This window comes from Hippoglossus hippoglossus, chromosome 4 (genome assembly GCF_009819705.1).
Source record: "Hippoglossus hippoglossus isolate fHipHip1 chromosome 4, fHipHip1.pri, whole genome shotgun sequence".
Lineage (NCBI taxonomy): Eukaryota > Metazoa > Chordata > Actinopteri > Pleuronectiformes > Pleuronectidae > Hippoglossus > Hippoglossus hippoglossus.
In genome coordinates this window covers 1,474,832-1,494,609 of record NC_047154.1, presented here as the reverse complement: position 1 = coordinate 1,494,609, position 19,778 = coordinate 1,474,832, and the positions used below count along the sequence as shown (strand labels likewise).

Sequence of the window (19,778 nt, the reverse complement as noted above, 5' to 3'; positions counted from 1 at the left end):
GTTACATTTTATTTGATTTCTGGAAATCATCTTGAGACCCCCCCGAACCCTACGCCTTGTTTGGGAACAACTGGTAGTAATGAAGATGTGGCTGTGGCAACAGAACTAGTAATAAACTTTGTAGCAAAATAATTATTAGTTAAAGCAGTGCTAAATATGGCTACCACTGTAGCACTACTTAAACAGAACAAGGAGCAGTAGTAGCAGAAATAGTGAAAGTAGCACAGGTTGTGGTAATAACAAAAATAATAACAGGGGCTGGCAGAATCAGAATAGGTTTTGAAATAGTAGTGCTAAAAGCAGAATTTATAAGGAGATGTTGCAGTACCAGCATATCATCAGCAGTGTATTGAATTGCAGTTTAAGTAATCTTTTTCAGATTAAGTTCCGGGCAACCAGAATATTTGAATGTGGTGCAATTTGTTTGCATGATAGTGGTCAACTTTAAGAATAAGCAATGCTGAGAGTAATATACAGGAACAGCTTTATATTAGAATAATGTTTGTGGCAATCAAAAACCAGCACCAGCTGAAAAGCGATCCTCACTCTGTACTCCAGCTCGCCTCACATCTCACATACTAAAGAGCTGTCCCACTTTCTTTGATCTATACTCTATAGATTTAGATCTGCATATGGGCACAAATAGTTGTGTTTGTTCAAACTTTCTCTGGTGTGAAGAGACGCAGAGGAACCATCTTTCCCAACACATGTTATGTGCTAACATACTGCAGAGAGGATAAATCTAACACAAGTTCTTTCAAACACTCCTTTCAGCATGTTGCAGCTAACTGCACACATGTTAATTCAAATCCCAGTTCAACAGGCCTGGTGCAGTTGGTGTAACTCAGCTCTCCACCCCTTGTCTACCTGCTCCACATTTTCATCCATGATTCATACTACTGCCTGCCCTGTTCTGCACAATGGCAGCAGCATGAGCTCGTACTTCTTGTAAAGGATAAGATAAGACATAGGTCGTTAAATAGTTTTCTTTCACTATCGAGTCAACACAGTGTCATTGATGATTAGTTAACGAGGCTACATGATGGCTTCATTTCGCTGCCGGCAGGACTCTCCTCTGACAGAGCGAATGTAACAACAGAAGCACAGACTTAGCAGTTTTACCTGAGAGAGGGAGAGGGGAGAAAACATCATTTTGATGAGGCGGAGCAGAGTCAGACCAGGATCTGTGTTAACATAAACATCCCTGGGCTGAACACCTTCATTTCCATCGCGTCGTCATTTCTTTTTATTAGTGCGGATTTCTACATGCTCTTCCCCCGCTCGTTCACTTCAGCAGTGCTACCTCCGGGTTAGAGAAAACGCTGCATTTCCTGGGCTGTAACTCTGAGTTTTTTTAAGAATCCAGAGAGGAGCGGGCTCCGGTCGCCTCGGATGACTCCGCCGCGTTAACTCCAGAAATGATGACACGCCAGAAAAGTTGAGGCCCCGTAAAAATGCCTCGCGGGGAGAAAAACAGAGAGAAAGTTCCGAATAATCATTCTTAGGAGAATATGGCCGGAGGTGTAACGGAGCACGGGGGCTGTCTCGTCTAGAGAGGGACGGTGATGAGGGGGCGAAGAATAAAAGAGAAAAGTGAAATGACGTTATGAATTCAGCCCATCCCAGACGGAGGGCTTAAAGCCGCAGCAGCTGCTCTGTGCTCTGTCTCTGCACAGCGGCCTCACAACACACTCTACAGGTCAGCTCGGGACCAGCTCCCAGCCAGCACACTGCTGTCAACACACACTGACCAGCCTCTGCTGCTACTCACACTGGGCTCACACGAGCAACCCTCAACCTTCACACAGTACACATACAACATGCATACAGTGCGCACAGTACACATACAATATACATACAGTGCGCACAGTACACATACAACATGCATACAGTACACACAGTACAGATATAATACACATACGGTGCACACAGTATACATACAATATACATACAGTGCGCACAGTACACATACAATATACATACAGTACACACAACATGCATACAGTGCGCACAGTACACATACAACATGCATACAGTACACACAGTACAGATATAATACACATACGGTGCACACAGTATACATACAATATACATACAGTGCACACAGTACACATAGTGTATATACAATATACACAACACCTACTGTACTCACACTATGCATACAGTATACATACAGTATACACAGCACATAGATTACACACAATATCCATGCAGTGTACATACACTTTACCTACTGTAAACACAGTATGCATACACACACAGTACACACAAGTCATACACACAGTACATACAGTAAGCTATACAGTATATATAGTACTACCCATACAGAGGTCACTGTGCTCAATTGTGTGCTTCTACTTATAAAGCTCTCACCCACTTATATAATTTAATGCATTGTTTTAAATCAAATTACTCAACAGTATTTGAAATATTTTTAACATTAGTTCACAACTAAGCTGACTAAAGTTAGCAACACTTGGAGAAACTACAACACAAAAATGTTACTTAAACATGCAGTGCATCTGTAATAATATCCGATAAAAATCCAATAATATAGCTGCATTCATAACACTCATGGTGCTCTTTTTTCTTCCCTGCATGCTTAAGATTATAGATATTTTAAGTACATTTAGCTAATACAGCTAAAATGTAGGATCATGTTACATACTTTTACTTGTAACACTGTGGTAGTGCTATTTGTACTTGCGTAGAAAATGGATTGAGGAGACCATACAACTTTACTGTCTTTGTGCACATGAAGTATCATTACTGCATTGTTGTTTTGTATCTGACACTTAAAATAAGTGCTGAGGCTACAGATATATTAATATTATTAAACCAACACAATGAACAATAAAAAAAATAGAATGATACAAAATGGATGATACCGTTACATTTACATTATATGATTTCAATGTTATAGTACATTTTACAAGATAAAGTAGCCTACACTATGTAATGTACTATAAAACTGAACTAATATGTCACTAATGTCAACATTTTCAGTAAGGATAGAACCAATAACAGAGGCTGTGTGGTCAATAAGTAACTCTTTCGGTAGCATGAACTGAATTCTTTGGTAATAAATTAAAGTAACAAATGATTATTATTACTGATCCATCTTTCAACATTACATGTGGACAGCTTTAAAGCTGGTGCTAGTGAGATTTGATCTGCTTTGACTCTGTTGGATAGTAGAATTGATTTGACAACCCTGTTTTAAACCATGTTGCTGAATACATAGTTTATTAACTCACCATTAGATATAATTGTACTACTGGCTGAATTATGGAAAAGTTAGGACCATATTCTGTTCATATTCTGTCTTTCATCTCCCTACTTTCATCAGGAAATACTTATATGATCCTTGAGCTGAAGCAGCATAAGTAAATCAATACTGTCACATCATCTAACGTAAAGCAATGTGATTGTATTTTTGCTTTGTATGTGTTGTAATCTGTGTCCAGGAGGATTTAGCCAGAGCAAGTACAGGTAAATAGAGTCTACACAGTCTCACATTTAGTCTGTGTCACCTCTTGGAGCTGGTGGAGATGAAGGTAGGGTTCATATTTGATTGCTTTCTTCTCCATTGTGGCATATGTGCTGTTGTCAAGTGGCTCGCTTCCCAACATGAGCTCAGATGTTCCGCTGCGGGCACGGGAGGTCCCTGCCTCCGTAGCGGCTCTCTGCCCCAGCTGCATGCCGGGACAGGAGGCCCTCTGTCGGCCTGTCATTCTAACTCGGCCCGCTGGCTTCAACTGCGGCCATTTTCTGCTGACTAACAGACACACACGCGCGCACACAAACCCACACGCACACAGGCCGGGAGAAGGAGGCTGAACTTCAAGTTGGCCTCGCGCCGTCCCGCGTGACGAACGGGAGCGGGGCAGCTGGGCCCGCCGCTGCACGCGCCTTCACGAAATCCCTCAACTCCACAACTTTCACTCACACGCACACACACTCACACATAAACACACAATCACACATAGACACACACTCACACATAAACACACACTCACGCACACAGGCCAACACATATAATACATATTGTCCGCTTATTCACGCACCACCAGGGGCCGGACACCAGATTTACCGGTGGAATAGAGGCTGTTTAACGCCAATACGTCCCGTTCTCCGTCACGGAGACAACGCTGATCCAAACCCCAGCGTAACGTACAGCAGACTGAGTCCATTTGCCCCATGACTCCCACACACGCGTCACCTGCTCCGTGACATGGAAGCCTCTCACGTTAGATGGTCTTCAGGGGAAATTCGGCGCATGTATGATTTCCAAAATGACCGTAATGTCCACAGAACGTCAGGTTTAGTGGTGGTTCCACGCTACTGGCTTCCGCCCTGTGCAGTGTGTGTGTGAAGGAACACACCGATGGGCAGAGCGGTCGATCCGATTCAGAAAGTTATGGTTTTCTGTGAGTGCGGGCTGTTTGGTGAGTCGGTGCCTGCGCCGAATTCAAACATGGACCTGACACTTCGACGCTGTTCCCTAGTCGAGCTGTGGCCGGCGCATGTTTATGCAGGTGTGCAGGGTGAAATTTAACTTGGCAGATTTTTGAATGGAATTCAGCGACAGATTCCCCCCCCCCCCCCCCCCCAAAGGGAAACGTCGCGCATGGGACTATAATTTGAATTCGAACGCTTCCACAAACTAACAGACGGTGAACACAGACTCGCTGACATTTCGAGGGATGGAGCCACCTCCGCGTTCTGCTCCACTTTCAGCTGCGTAGCTAATGGCATTCAACTCCTCGCATTGCGTCTTTTTTGTATTTTTATATTTAGTAAAACACGAAGCAGCACACCATCAGGAAGAAGCACTCCGCTACATTGCAGCAGGATGGCTGTCCTACCATTTCCAAGCCGAGCCGCCGCCGCTGGAGCTGAACTCAACGCCTGCCCATCTCGCGCTGCCGGTCCTTATCATTCCGGAGGGTTTCCATTTCTGCCATGGTGCGCGTGCCAGCTGGAGTAAATCCGCGGTGCTCGAGACCAGGAGCGTCCCGCGTCAAGCTTCGGGCTCCACCGCCCACCCCCACACCTCACATCCCCCCCCCCCCCCGGGAGGCTGCGGCAGAACAGAGCGGTGCTACATTCACCCTCCACCTCTCTGCTCCTTCTTTACTGTCGGCACCATCCTACTCCCTCTCTCCTTTCATCCCCGCATGTATGTTCTTTTTCTCTCTCTCACTCTTCTCCTCACACTTTCATCTTCCCCTCATCCTTCACCATAACTTTTTGTGATGCTCTGGTTTCTTATTTTAAAGAATAAGACAAGTGGCAGAGAGCCCCTCCCAGTTGACCTGTATAAACTTAATTAAAAGTGACCCTTTAGTTGAATTTATGTAAAAGAGTTACGTGGAAATGTAACATTTAAATGAAATACATAAAGTCGCTGTTTTAGGCTAAATCATTTTTTTAGAGAGTAGGTGAAAGGGATCTATTGGCAGAAATTGTATATAAAATAATCCTAGTGATGTTTTCACTAGTGTGTTTCATCTAAATTGCACGAATTGTGGTTTTCTTTACCCTAGAATGGGGCTCGTTACAGTTAACTACTTTGTATTTACATGGGGACCTCTCTGCGGAGGCCACCATGGTTTTTAAAGTAGTCCAAACTGGTTGAACTAAACACCTTTTGAGCTTTTATGACAACTGAAGTTTACCACATGTTCTCTTTCATGTTTGGAGGGGGAGGGTGAGGTGAGGGGTGTTCAGCTGCAACATGCCACTATACACTGAACCATCAAGGTGTCAGGTTGTGACGCAGCGTCCAGCTGGGTTCGACCCTGACCCATATTCACTTCCTGTCAAGTCCTTTGGCCTTCACTGCTGTTTTATTTTTCTTATGGAAATACGTTTATTAAAGCATGGGTTGCTCTGGTTACTCACTGATAGCCTAAATATACTCAGAGGGGAATATGGAGTCCTTGATTCCCTTTGGGACCAGTGCAATGATTAAAGCTGATCACTTTATTGACATCCATCCACACAGGTAAGTAATCAAAGTAGAATTGAACAAAAATGCCCTCTGGGCTTTTGTGTTGTTGGAGGGGCAAGCAGAATATTGAAAAAGCAACATTCAGAAGCAAGGCGAGAGGTATTCTGTGGCTCACCACTTTCTTCCCATAGCTATGAAGTGGCGATGCCCCTGAGAAATGAAAAGTTATTTGCAAAGACAGCATCATTCCACCCATCCTGGGGCAGCTGGGTTGGGAGGGAATACTGACTTGCTTCATCTCAGCCTTGAATTGATAAAAAACAGGATATGTGTGATTAAACTTATCCATTGTATCAGTCTCACACTTACACACCCTAGCCCTTTTCAGGGCTTTCACCCACATCCCACGGTCTTCATCATGTTATCAACTAAACAGAAACAGCTCAGGGTTTTATGAGCCTCCTCTTCTTAATCCCATTTGCCAGTGAGATGAGGATAAAATCTCACAACATTTTTTTAATTAGACCTAGCTTTTGAATGAATTTGCATGCTAAATATCCACTAGATCTTTTTTAATTCATGATTTATGCAAATGTATTGTGTATCATTGAACTCCACTGTCTGTAGATGTGGGGTGTTTCTATAGGCAGATAATGAGTATAGAGTAAATAAACTAAAGCCATGGTCCAGAGGCCTGCTCTATAAATCAGGATGTGTGGATAGCAAGATAACTTCAGGCATAATCCTGGCTTTTCAGTGTGAAGATGGAGGGTCTCTTTACAGGTTACACCTTCTTCAGAACAGGCTAACTTCAGAGGACCATTTTATAGTGTTTCTTTTTTGTACACCTTGTTGATTGTCACTTTTTTCTGTCACTATATCTGAATTTTACCTGCAGGAATCAGTGTTTCTTATCATTATTCAGTATTCATTCTGATAATGTTGTTTGTAATGAACATGCAGCTGAAAACCTGCAGTTATCTGAGCCAGTTTGTGTAGTACTGGTTATCCGGCCAGATAACAAAAACATATCCTGGGAATATTAAACATGCTTCATAGTCCAGGCCCCAGTGTGCTTTAAAATCGCAAATGGAATGTAAATGATCAGATTATATAATCTTATACAGAAACATTTTTTTACCAAGCAAGTGACTCCACATTCAGCTTTGGGAATAACATTTCCAGACAATGTACCATTTGACTTAAAAAAACTATTTAAAAGAAAAACAGGCAAACACCAAAACTGACAAAAAAACACAATACAGTTGCTTTACAGTGGCTACATGAAGCATATTTGAAAGTCAACTTTCTTATTTTTTAAATTTAACATCAGCCTTCCTGTGTGCGTTTTAAGCACCTGTCATAGTGTCCAAGAGCAACCACAACTCTATAGGAGGATGAGAACTTTAGTCTCTGCCAGTTCAGTGAGAAGCTGCTCATAAGTTCTGTCATACAAGCAGTGGCAGAGCAGCGATGAGTGGTGTCTGTCAGGGGAACACGGGTGATATAATGGCACACTAACAAGAATCAGTGTAGGACACCAGAACAACAGCAGCATCAATATGACTTTTGTGCCAAAGTTTGGTTTATGATCACACCTGCAAAACCAATCCTATCAGCCTCAGCAGAACCTGTACCTACACCAGCGTAACTATTATGGTAGCCATGGTAAACCTATAGCACCATCAGCATGTTTATATGTCGTTGTAAGAATGCTTCCATGTTGGCATTTGCACTTAACTGAAAGCAATGCTGTGCACATGTGCAACCTCCATTAACATGTGTGTCGAAGCTTTCTCTGAGTGGAAGCGTTTTACCATCTGAAATCACACGAGCCTGTTTTTCTTTGCGTTGAAGAAACATTCTCAGTAGAATGCAGCCCACAAATTATAGTGTAATTATCTAGTTCATATTTAGTGCATATATCAATAAAATAATTATCGGGTGGCTTAGATAAATATTTAAGTAGAGTGGAAGAAGACGGATGGTTTGGGAATAAGGGGATAGCGAATAAGTGTTTGAGAAGGACTTTGGTATAAATTACACTGTTGGTGTTTTTTTAACTACTGAGTATCTATTAAATAATTACAATTTGTAAGACAGGACAGATGGGAAAAATAAAGACATTGTGTTGATAGTGCAGTAAAATTTGTTGTGGTATTTGAAATTATTTAAAATAAATGTTATGCATTTAATGACATTATTTTAAAATATTTTTATCATCCATTGGAAAAATGTTGTTTTAAAGGACTTATTATTTTTCATATAGGGCATGTGTGAACTATTTGAACAAATGATAGCAGTTTTTAAATCAACTGTGGGATTTATAATGTCAAAGAAACTTAGACAAGCTTTTATTATCTATGATCAGGTCAAACTATTTAAATATAAATACATATACTCAGACTCAGAAATACATTTTATTTAGGTTTCAATGAACTAGAATCATATTAAGAATTATTTGGGAAAAATTGGTGCATCACTTTTTATGAAAAGCATGCATAAGCCATTTTAGCAGAGGTAACCAGTGTTTTAATGATTGAAAATGTGGAAGAAATCTCCACAGTTTAAATCTGGATTACATTGGCTGTAAAGGAAGCAGTCCCTTGCTCATTTGTAATCTTAAGTGCTGCTGTAATGCTTCAGAAAACAAAAGTTACAAAAAAAGGAAAACACATAGCTACTAAGATATAGATAAGATATTTTATTTAACATTGTCACCCAAAGCAGTGTTACTTGATATTTTGTATGTGTTGCTCTAAAATGATTGCATTCTGTGTATGAGGATGTTCGATATATTTTTGCCATCATAGGAACTGCACATCAGACTCAAAGATGGCAGCCACTCATGAATGAAAATTGCTTGCCTGGCACATATATAATTATCTTGCTTTCACTAATGGCCTGTGCACAGTGAGCTCCCTGACCTTGGAAACAAACCCATAAGCAAGAAAGGGAAACCTTTTTGCCTCATGTACAGTGTGAGCAACTTTCCTTCAAGTGACTGATCGCTATCCTCAAGTCCAGTATCTGTTTCCCATGATACACATAGAGTCAAGTGTATGTTAGTCTCTACCCTACAAGCAGAGGTGGGTGGAATCTAACATTATCCCTCTGTCACTAACTCATCACTGGCTTCCTCCTGATCCACACATCACATACAAGTGAATACGAGTAAAATGGCACTGAAGAAAGTAAAACAAATAAAACAATGGGATTCATGAGTGACTGGCTGAGTTGTCAGTTAAGAGTCCACACGTGCAAAGGTGGCTGTCTATGTATTTCTCATGCTTTATTAATAAATGTCTCTTAATATTAGAGAGGTGGAGATTGTTTGACACTCCACACCACCTCAAATTAATCTAATTTATGGCCATTGGCCACCTCCACCAATCCAGGCCAGCAGATGGCAGCAATGCAACAAACAAAGGAGTAATCACTTGATACACAGCATAGCAGGCCAAACTTTAGGCTGCTGTCATTTTCAAATGCACTATTGTATATTGCCATTGCTGTAGCAGAAAATGACAACCAAGTAATATAGACAATATTTGAATAAATGTACACTCATAGCATTTATGTGAGTTTAATCGTCTAATTATCCAAGTTGTTGCTTAGTGCGTCGACAAAGTAATATGTAAGCAGAAGCCTCTGCCTGGGGCCTTGTCCGGGTAAAAGTACAGTTTGTTTGGAGTGGTTTAAAGCACAGGAGTTTCAGTATTGTTGTATTGTGTGTGTGTGTGTGTGTGTGTGTGTGTGTGTGAGTGCATATTTTACATTTTCCTTTGTTATTGTTATAGTGAGTTATTACAGATTATAGCAGGTTGATTGTGCGTGACGGTATGTTTACCAACATTCTTTATCAGTGAAGGAGAGCTTTACTAAATGACTGTGGGTTGTACCAATATTGGGTTTATGATCTGATAGTCATCAATATATCATCAATATAACAATACGCTTGATTATTAAAATAAGTGATATATAATAATGTATATGCAATGTTTCGAGATTAACAAAAACAAAAGCATTAAGCATTTATTTAACCTGTTCTGTTAATTAGTAATCCCATCTAAAATCATAGAAAGAACATATATATATATATCTATATATCTATATATATACATATACACAAACATATATAATATATTTAGTGTGGAATTCTGTTTCTGAATCAAATCAAATAGTCAAATATGATTCTTTTCAGGCCTCTTAATTACTCGTATATTTAATGTCCTTTCAAGCTGAAGAGGGTAATCATACATTTTCTTATAGCTCCAACCTTCCGCACCATTGTGTGTGTGTGTGTGTGTGTGTGTGTGTGTGTGTGTGTGTGTGTGTGTATGTGTGTGTGTGTCCTAGAACAAAAGAGCAATTGCTGACTCAGCCTCCTTCAATCTGCATAGCAACTCTCCCTGGAGGTCTGCATGTTCCCTCACACAGACACACACACACACACAGACACACACACACTCGGCGCCTGGAGCTCTTCTTACATACTGAAGTTAGTGGCTGCAGTGCTGTGAATAAGAATAATAGTAACACAAAGCAGGAAAGAAAGCTAATCTTTGTCCCAGTGCGGTTTATAAACTCATGGAGTCAGCAGACAGAATAGGATGTTTCAGCAGAGTTTCAGGCTCTGCACGGCTGCAGGTTGAACAGGAACAGGTGGGGAGCAAGGAAAATATAACATGTGTATAATGTTAAAATTGTCTGACCACTGTGTAGAGTTGTCTGAACTTCACTGAGGTACTAACACAACATGGCCCTCTCAGCAATGTCCTCTGAATGGTTCTGTAAGTTCCTACTGTAATGTGTCAAGTTGTTTCATGTAAATTTGACAACAGAGCATCAAAGCCATGAGTAGTTCCATCTGCTGAGGAATACCATCCCTCATTCCCTCCTCCCTACAGCAGTGAGTAGTTTCAGTAGCTGATTCTATGATGTTGAATATTCATGCCACCCAGCTTTTGACCTCGACTACTGCAATTCCCTCCTGTGGGACCTCCCTTCAAGCACAGCGAAACTCTTACAGATGGTCTGGAGCGTGGTAGCACGTCTGGTCTTCAGTCAGCCTAAGAGGACAAATGTCACTCCACTGCACACTGACCACTGTCTACCATTGGCTGCAAGAATCAAATTCAAATCACTAATATTGGCCAAAAAGAGACTTCAAGGTCTGGATTGACCTCAATCATACAGGCTTACACCCCTTCACAGCCACAGAGTTCTATCAAGGAGCGTCAGCTGCTGTTAAATCCCTTCACACAAGACAATCAGAGTCCAGACTGTTGTTTGTCGTCTGTTGACAGTGGAACCAGCTTACAAGCCTAACTAGCACTTTATTTGTTCACCTGATCACCTATACTTTATCTTATTAAAAAGATTTAGCTCTTAGCACCTACTTCAATGTCTGAATCTTTACTGTTGTCCCTAAGGTGGATAAAATCTGACAAACAGCTAAATATCAATGTAATTTATTGTATAATATGAAACTTTAAACTGAGACACTTATCATCACTGCAAGGTAAAGATCATTACGACATTTCTAAAAAGTAAACCATTGCATTGTGGGAACTATTGAGGGCATACATTTCTCACACACATTTCAGACTTAAATAAATCGTCAGATACGGCAGTTCCAGAGGGCAGTAAAAACCTGTAAAGTATACCATATATGAAAGTGCTACTCCTTCAGAATGGGCAGGCATTGGATAACACAAAGCACATACACATTACTTCAGAGCAGATTTGGGAAATAAAAACAGTTGCTTGCAAGAGAAAACAGTAAGGCTCAGACTATTAAACTCATAAACTCGTCTTTTTACTCCACAGGAATAGACTGGACAAATTCCTTATTTAGTTCTCTCTGTCTTTCTTGGAGAGGAGAGAGATGGAGCGAGGCTGAGCTGTGTCTTCCTAAGCATCCAGAGGACAGATGTTGGAGGAATTACAGTATTTGCCTTAAGACTCATCAACAAGGCTTAAAGAGCTCAGCCACTTTCTGCTGGATCTACACATCGGCACAGTGCTGATGTTCACAGAGGCTACATCCCTATTAAACGTTGCTGTATAGTTCACTGTCTTGTACAGTAATGGACAGCGAAAGCAATAGAGGGCTGAGTGAAGCACCTGAAAAATGAGGAGTTTACTCTATTTAACATCCAAGCACACTGCAGCAAGGAGAGGACTTTAAATTATTGGAGAAAAACTAAATAATTTGAACTTCTACTCTTCTAATCAGGAGACCGACATGTCCTGCAGACCTAAACATCTCTTGACCAATAACTCCCACAGAATTATAGGCCTTCATATCCAAAATTCTTAAAAAGGTGCTTCTAACCCAACTTTGAGTTTTGTGTGACAAAAATAACTTTTTTGATCAATTCCAGTCTGGATTTCGCAAACTACACAGTTCTGCTCTCTGCTCTCCTTAAAATTACTAATGATTTATAGATGTCTGCCGATGCTGGTGATTGCTCTTTATTACTGCTCCTTGACCTCAGTGCTCAATTGACACCATTGATCATAACATTCTCATCAATAGACTAACACAGTGCGTCAGTATATATGGCATCATATTGTCCTTAGATGGTTCAAGTCTTATCTCTCAGATAGAGAAATGTCTGTTTCCAATCGAAACAACATCTCATCCAGTGATGTGCAGGGTGCAAAAAGGTTCTATTCTTGGTCCCATCCTATTTTCACTGTACATGCTCCCATTAGGAAACATCATCAGCCATTTTAATGGGATATCCTATCATTCCTATGCCGATGAGACCCAAATCTACCTGTATTTTAAGCCCGACAACGTCAGCCGTGAGAGTGTCCTAACAGAGTGCCATTAAGGAAGGGAAGTCACTTAACTTCCTTCAGTTTAATTCAAACAAAATAGAAATAATAATCTTCGGTCCCGATCAAGCTAGCAGGCAAACTCCTACCATTTCTCTGTCTCCTGGCAACCAATATTAAAACAGCAGCTAAAAATCTAGGTGTCACATTCGATTCCCATCTGAATTTTAAAACACACGTTTATGAGATCATTAAATCCTGCTACTTCCATCTATGAAATATTTCCAAAATTAAATAAATTCTATCTCTCCCTGACTTAAAAAAGCTAATACATGCCTTTGTCTTTTCCCGATAGGATTACTGCAATGCACTGTATACATGCCTTAGCCAAACCTTAATAACTCGTTTGTAGCTTGTTTAAAATGCTGCTGCTCGTATTTTAACTAAAACAAACCATAGGTCTAATATCACGCCAATCCTTGCATCCCTTCACTGGTTGTCACAGGATTGATTTTAAGATGATTTTGAACTTAATTGAGAACCTTTTATTTTAGTTCATTCATCTTTTTGCCATGGATTTTTTGTGAAGCACTTTGTAACCTTGTTTAGATAAGTGCTATACAAATACAGTTATTATTATTATTATTTTTATAATTTTTTAAGCTAAACCATTTCAGCATTTTCTGATTCGGTGCCCCATCAACAGTAATTAACAGCGCCCTCAAAAAACAAATGACTACAAATTATTTGCCTCCTCTGTGGTGTAGAAATGTTCATGTCAAGTCTTTATGGCTTAGGTTAGGAGGGGGCAGACTGTGGTCATAGTTGAACTGTCGGTAGGAAACGGGAAGTGAACTTCAGTCTCTCCTGTAGCCTCTGACAAACAAGAGTCATTATCCAGACCACCACTAGAGGCCCTTTTTTGGTGAACATGAGTGCTCTTGCTTTTAGGGCAGAGTCTGTTACAAGTTTGAGCCCACCCATCGTCACAGCTGGGTATGGTTTTATGTGGCCTGACGTGACCCTCACAGAGTTCCTTAAGATTCGACAGCTACTGAAAGCAGCCGTCACAAGTTACACACTTGTTCACCAAATAAGAATGTGTGTGAGCCACCTTTTAATTCCGGAACGAAAGTTTTAAAGAGACTGGACTTTCTTAAAGACCATGTCTCCTGGGATCCTGCACTGCAGAGCTGCGAGCTTTACTCACTGAGGGGCTTATAGGGGAAAGTTAAAATTGTTCTGGCCATGTAAAGTCCTCCAGCATGTGTGGGTATCAGCAAGGAATGCAGTTATTTCCACATTGTCTATTCACATAATGTAATGTAAACATTTGATATAACAAGCAATAATTGAGAATTTCATTTGATGCAAATTATACTCAATGATGTTGATTGATCAGGACAATATTCGACTGTTTAGAGAACTATTGGCAGATATAGTTTGTGGTAATATGACCATTTATGTTTCTATGACTTAAATATATGATGAGTATATAGGCCTAAAATATGATGCACTACTTTAGATTAATCAATCCAATAGAACAGAAAACAGAAAAAACAAATCTCCAAAATGTATTTATTTGTAAATGATGTGAAGTAAGCTCAACTTCACCAGATCTGTCACAATTGGAACGATTAAGGCCAACACAGAGCTTGAAAATACCACGTAATGAAATCAGTTTTTTAATTGAATTTTATTTACTCTACCTCGTTATTTTATTGACTTCTCTCTGGTTCTTTGCATTGATATTTTATGAAGTCAGTAGACAATATATTAATCAGTAACTTTATCAATGCTTCTGTGTTGCTGAGATCTCAAATACAATACGGCTGAATAAGAGTCTAAGGGAGAGCAGATTAATCACATAAGAGTAATAAACTATTTTTACTGTTTACTGCACGACATTTATTTGACACATATAGTTTGTGGTTTACTTAATGGAGTAGTTCTACTGTGTGATATCTCTACGTTTACACTAAAGAGTGTGAATACTTCCTCCCCTACAGTTGGCTGTGCAAACACTTCAACTCCTCTGTACAGATTAAAACAGACTGCTTTTGTTTCTGTTGCTCTTCAAACAAAAATAATGAGTTTTGGCGTGCAGAAAGCCTCCCTGCAGAAATGGGAGCAGCTGAGACGATTAACAGAGGACAGTCAGAAGGCTGAGCACAAATGGCTTCCGTCCAATCTTCAGATCCCTGTGACATTTACAGATTAACTGCACAGCTACAGTAAGAAAAAGAAAGACTAACACACCCACACTCGGGATTCATCGGCATTGATATCAGTGTAAACATACCTCAGGTTTTTCAAGCTCAAACTGAGTTGTCCTCCACTCAGTTCAAGTCTCTCAATGCCACAGAATGTCAAACATTTGCTGCACAAAATCAGCCTGTACTGACTGATAATATTGCTACTTCAGCTACTTCAGGTCCATCTGCCCATGTAATAACTGTAACAATAACAAAGAAACGTCATCATGTCATCCATCGATTTTGGCACGACACTGTCAGTTTCAGAGCTGTGGGACGTCAGCACTGCTCTAACATGTTTATCTGACCATGAAGCTCTCTGGTCCCCAGCCAAAATACTTCTACTAAATATAATCAACTGGCCTTTAGCCACTTCACTGCCAGCAAACAGCCTGCTGACCCGATGTCACAGCAGTAAGCCTGTAAAAAAAACTACACTCCACCATGTTAAAACCATTATCCATCTGCACTGTATCAACAGCTATCTCCACAGTCCCATTTGTGTGGCCTCGCACCATACTCACAACCTGCTCTTACTTGTTGTTTAAAGAGCACAAGCACATACTGCTGAATTCATCTGAAGTGCCATATTGCTGGATTGGCATCCTCTCATATACTTCACATTAATGTCTGGACTGGAAAATAGACCATCCAGCAAGCTAGATTTTAGTCACTCTTGCAGAAACGTTTGACACCCCCTCTGATTTGCAACTAGAAAAGTATATTTACTGTGGGAAAAAAGTAATAATGAATACAGATAATCTCATTAATGGAATGCAACATTGGTTTAATATATAACAGATTATGCAATATCTTTGTTTCAAGGAACTGATTTTCATTTCCAGAAACTGAAACAGTGGTTTCATTAACATATGATACTTTAAGTCTTAGATGTAGCAGATTCTATGTGTCATGTTTGTCCCTGTGTTTGAGTCATTGCTGTTCTTTCTCCTCATGCCGGGAATGAACAGCTTTAATGGCTGTTTTTCCAGGATTTCCGTTCCTCAGCCTTTGCCAGTGTATCTGTCTCCCTCTCTCTGTGACCCCCCAGCCTTCATTATAAAGATCACACTGCCCGCTGCCCTCCTACACATCATTTGCCACCCAGTGAGTTGTTTAAACCTAAATGGGACATGACTGGCATTATAGGGAGGTAAAAAATCCTGAACAGTTTCTTGCTGCTGCTAACTTCAATTATTTAGAAACAGAGTAAATACTAGAAATAACATGTTCTTGTTGTTTCCCTCTAAAGCTTCTGTTATTGCTGTGGTAACAATGTTGGAGTTGTGCAGTGTAAACAACACCCCACAGTTCAGTACTGCATCACAGCCCGGTTGATAGTCACTCCACACATCATAATTACACATATTGCACACACAACAAAATAACATGAATTCAGCACACAGCCATAAAAACACATCATGCCACATGTGAAACAATAAAGTCACCCACCACACACACGGTTGAAAATACCTAACTGATGCAGCATCAGTTTTTCACTGACTGTTATTTCTGATAGGCCATGATTCATTTTGCACTCTAACAGACAACTGACAAGTAGAATCTCTCATCTATCAAAGCCTTGAAGACACAATGACAGTTCCACTGTTAACTGAGAAAGATTATAAACTCATTGTTGAGTGGGCCTGCGTACAGCATTACAATGACAGTCACTAATACAAAATATATTATAGTGATGCTTATGTGAAGGAAGCTCAACTCTACCAGATATGTCAGAGTGGGAATGATTAAGGCTCACAGAGCTTAAAAAGACAAAGTAATTAAATCTGATTTTTTAATTCAATTTATCTAATGTTTCTCGTTATTTTATTGACTTCTCTCTGGTTCTTTGCGTTCATGTTTTATGAAGTCATTAGACAATATATTAATCAGTAACTTTATCAATGCTTCTGTGTTGCTAAGTCTCAAATTCTGCAATACTGCTAAAAAAGGAGTCCAAGGGTGAGCAGATGATTCAAATAAGATCAAGGTGTGGCTAATGCTATCTTCATTGGTATGTTGCCGTGTTTTGTCATTGAAATGATGACCAGACGTACAAAAATAAAAACAAAATTGTAAAAAGAAAACTTTTTTTCATAAAGATATTTTCAGATAGAACATGCAGTAAATGTTAAAGGTAGTGTGACTGAAAATGTGAAGTTGAATATGTGTACTTGGAAGCACAAATTAAAGCCCATGTGAGCCTACAAGTGTTTGAGCTTGAGCAAAACATTTGCAGCTCTCATTCCAAAGCTTTGTGACTTGTTTAATAAAATGACAGAGTGGAGAGGAACAGGAAGAGAAACTGGAGGAAAAGAACTAAAAGAACTTAAGAGTTCCTTGTTAAGGTCTAGTATCAGTCCGAGTCTGAAGTGTCATGCACACATTGGTGTGTGTGGTCTTAGCTAGAGCAATGCTCAGTATGTTCAATGTCTGGACAAGAAGGGAACTAACAAATGATAAAAGTAGGCTGTAAAAAATCCAGGTATCAGATATGTGCAGATAACAGCAATAGCAAAGATTGATCAAGCAGGCCTGTCGATGTTTCTAACACGTGAAAGAGGCTCAGGATGCCATTCGGTGCCATACACGTAGAAGACACCAACAAAGATGTCACGAGAGATTTTCGAGCTGACACAAATGTCTCTTAACCACATGTGGTGGGCTGGACTGGACAGGGATGACTATCAGAGAGAGATGGTAGAGGCAGGGCCAGGACTAGCTGTATGCTAACTTTAACAGAAGCAAATAAATTATAGAAATTGAAACAAAACCACATTGGTGTTACTTAACTGACAGCTTTTGGAGAGTAAAGAAATGAAGTTTGATGCTGAGCTTGTGTTGTTTCTGAGTATATAAACAGCTAATGCTAATTAGCAAAACTTGCACACAGTCGCTGAAAGCTACAAAGAGCTGCAACCTGTGCTGTTGATTCTCAGTGTGCTCATCAGTACTGCTGTCCCAGGCACACACTGTATTCTTCTTACAATCATCAATAATGCATGGTCAGGAATCTGATCAAAACACACAATATATACAACCAGAGAAGTAGTGACTGATTCTACAGTAAACATACAAGATCATTGAACCATGTTACTTAATGGCCCTTGATGGGGACTTACCATCCACCACGTCTTGGCAGTGACATCATAACACAGTTGCCACTTCACCGAGCTGTCTGCCTCACCGCAGCCTCCTGGTGTAGCTGACACCGACATGACAGCAGAGGGGAACCGTCAAAATGTCAAACCACCATGGCTTTGGATTGAACACAGGATCCGTGGTGGATCCGAGGATTTTCGTAGTGATACGATGTTGTGACTTTTACAGCTTTTCTCAGTATTTCCAGGCTGTTTTTCCAGTTTGTTGGAGAGAATCTGTTTCTGTCCTTTTTGAGTTCAGCTCCAGTCCCTGTAAATCACTATTGTTGTTTGGCTCTGGTTTCTTACGAAGGTCTTCAGAGGTGGGTCTTGCCTCCAAAGGGAACAGATGGTACATTTGTTCAGTTTCAGAAACTCACAAAACTCATAGAGGTTTCAAACACAGAGCATACTCAAATTAAATTCCACACCTTTGAACTACAGGGCCATCCTGTCAGATCCAACACGTCCCTCCACAGCCTCGGGTCAATCAGGCAAGTCTTTTTGTTGTATAAGATTGTGAAATATCAAGCAGAAAATCCACACAATGTGGGGCTTCAGTTAATAAGGTCTCCTCTGATAATCCAAGCATATATCTCTGAAACATTTCTTCACATCGTCTTGGGGTAAAATAGAATTATTTTAAATAATAAAATTAGCCTTGGTTCTCTGAGTCCTGAACTAATTCCACTGTAGTTTCTCCAGCTCCGGTCAGCACCTGCCTAAGTTCAGCAGTGTCTTTACGGAGGAACTCCCAGTCAAAAATGCCCAATCAACTTCCAGTCCCTCTGCAAAAAAAGCACCAACCAGCCACCAACAAAACCAACCAACCAACCAACCACCAAGCCTGCCTCCTCTTTCTTGATTCCACTGAGTGGGCCGTCACTTTGAAGAGGCGGATTAGGTACTGGTAGGCACACATGCACACACACACACACACACACACACACACACACACACACACACACACACACACACACACACACACACACATCAAATGCTTCTTAACAGCTGTCTAAATACACTCGTATGCTAAATCTTTTTTTCTTAAGACTTTTAGCATATATGGTTAAAAAACCAAAAAGGTCAAAACTGTGTCTATCATGACTTGGTCTGTCTGTGTTCCTTCACTGTGACTCAGTGCCCATTTTAAAATAACGACATTGACCTTTCTCTTTTTTTTCTCTTACACGCTGTCTCTCCCTCTTTCCATCTTCCTCACACCCTCTGAACAAAAAAGGTTCTGAAGGGGACCTCAAGCGTTCCTTTAACTTTGGACCATCGCAGAACCAATCAGGGTGCTATGAGGAACCCACGTTGAGATTTCCCTTTTTATTTTATGAGAGCCATGTTCAGATTATCCCAGATTCCTGCCTTAAATATCCCATTGAAGATTAAAGATCAATCTTTACATTAGAGGGATCACTTTAGTACTTTGGAATAATCTCTTTTTAAGAGTGAGTCAAAAAAAAGATTTATATATCTGGAGTGTCCTTGCTTAGCATAAATAATGGAAGCAGGTGGGCTCAGTTAGCTGCTATCCAAAGTAATAAAAAAAATGATTATTTTGTATCTTGTTTGTTTATCCTGTACACAAGCAGAAAAGTAAAAAATGACAATGTGTGGTTTTAAATGGTA

The 19,778-nt window shown here is 40.2% G+C and overlaps 1 protein-coding gene across 4 annotated transcripts in view; it reads right to left on the bottom strand.

Moving 5' to 3' along the window:
• nfic (nuclear factor I/C) overlaps positions 1–5,281 on the bottom strand; it is a 35,058-nt gene extending 29,777 nt beyond the window's left edge. The window contains exon 1 of one of the 4 annotated variants that reach the window (XM_034583348.1): positions 4,869–5,281. In XM_034583348.1, the coding sequence (XP_034439239.1) occupies positions 4,869–4,871 (3 nt within the window). In that variant the 5' untranslated portion in view covers positions 4,872–5,281. Of the gene's footprint in view, positions 1–1,122; positions 1,572–4,868 lie in introns of those variants that run through there. The other 3 variants (XM_034583349.1, XM_034583346.1, XM_034583347.1) reach the window with 3 other exon arrangements.
• Between the last annotated feature and the right edge of the window lie 14,497 nt (positions 5,282–19,778).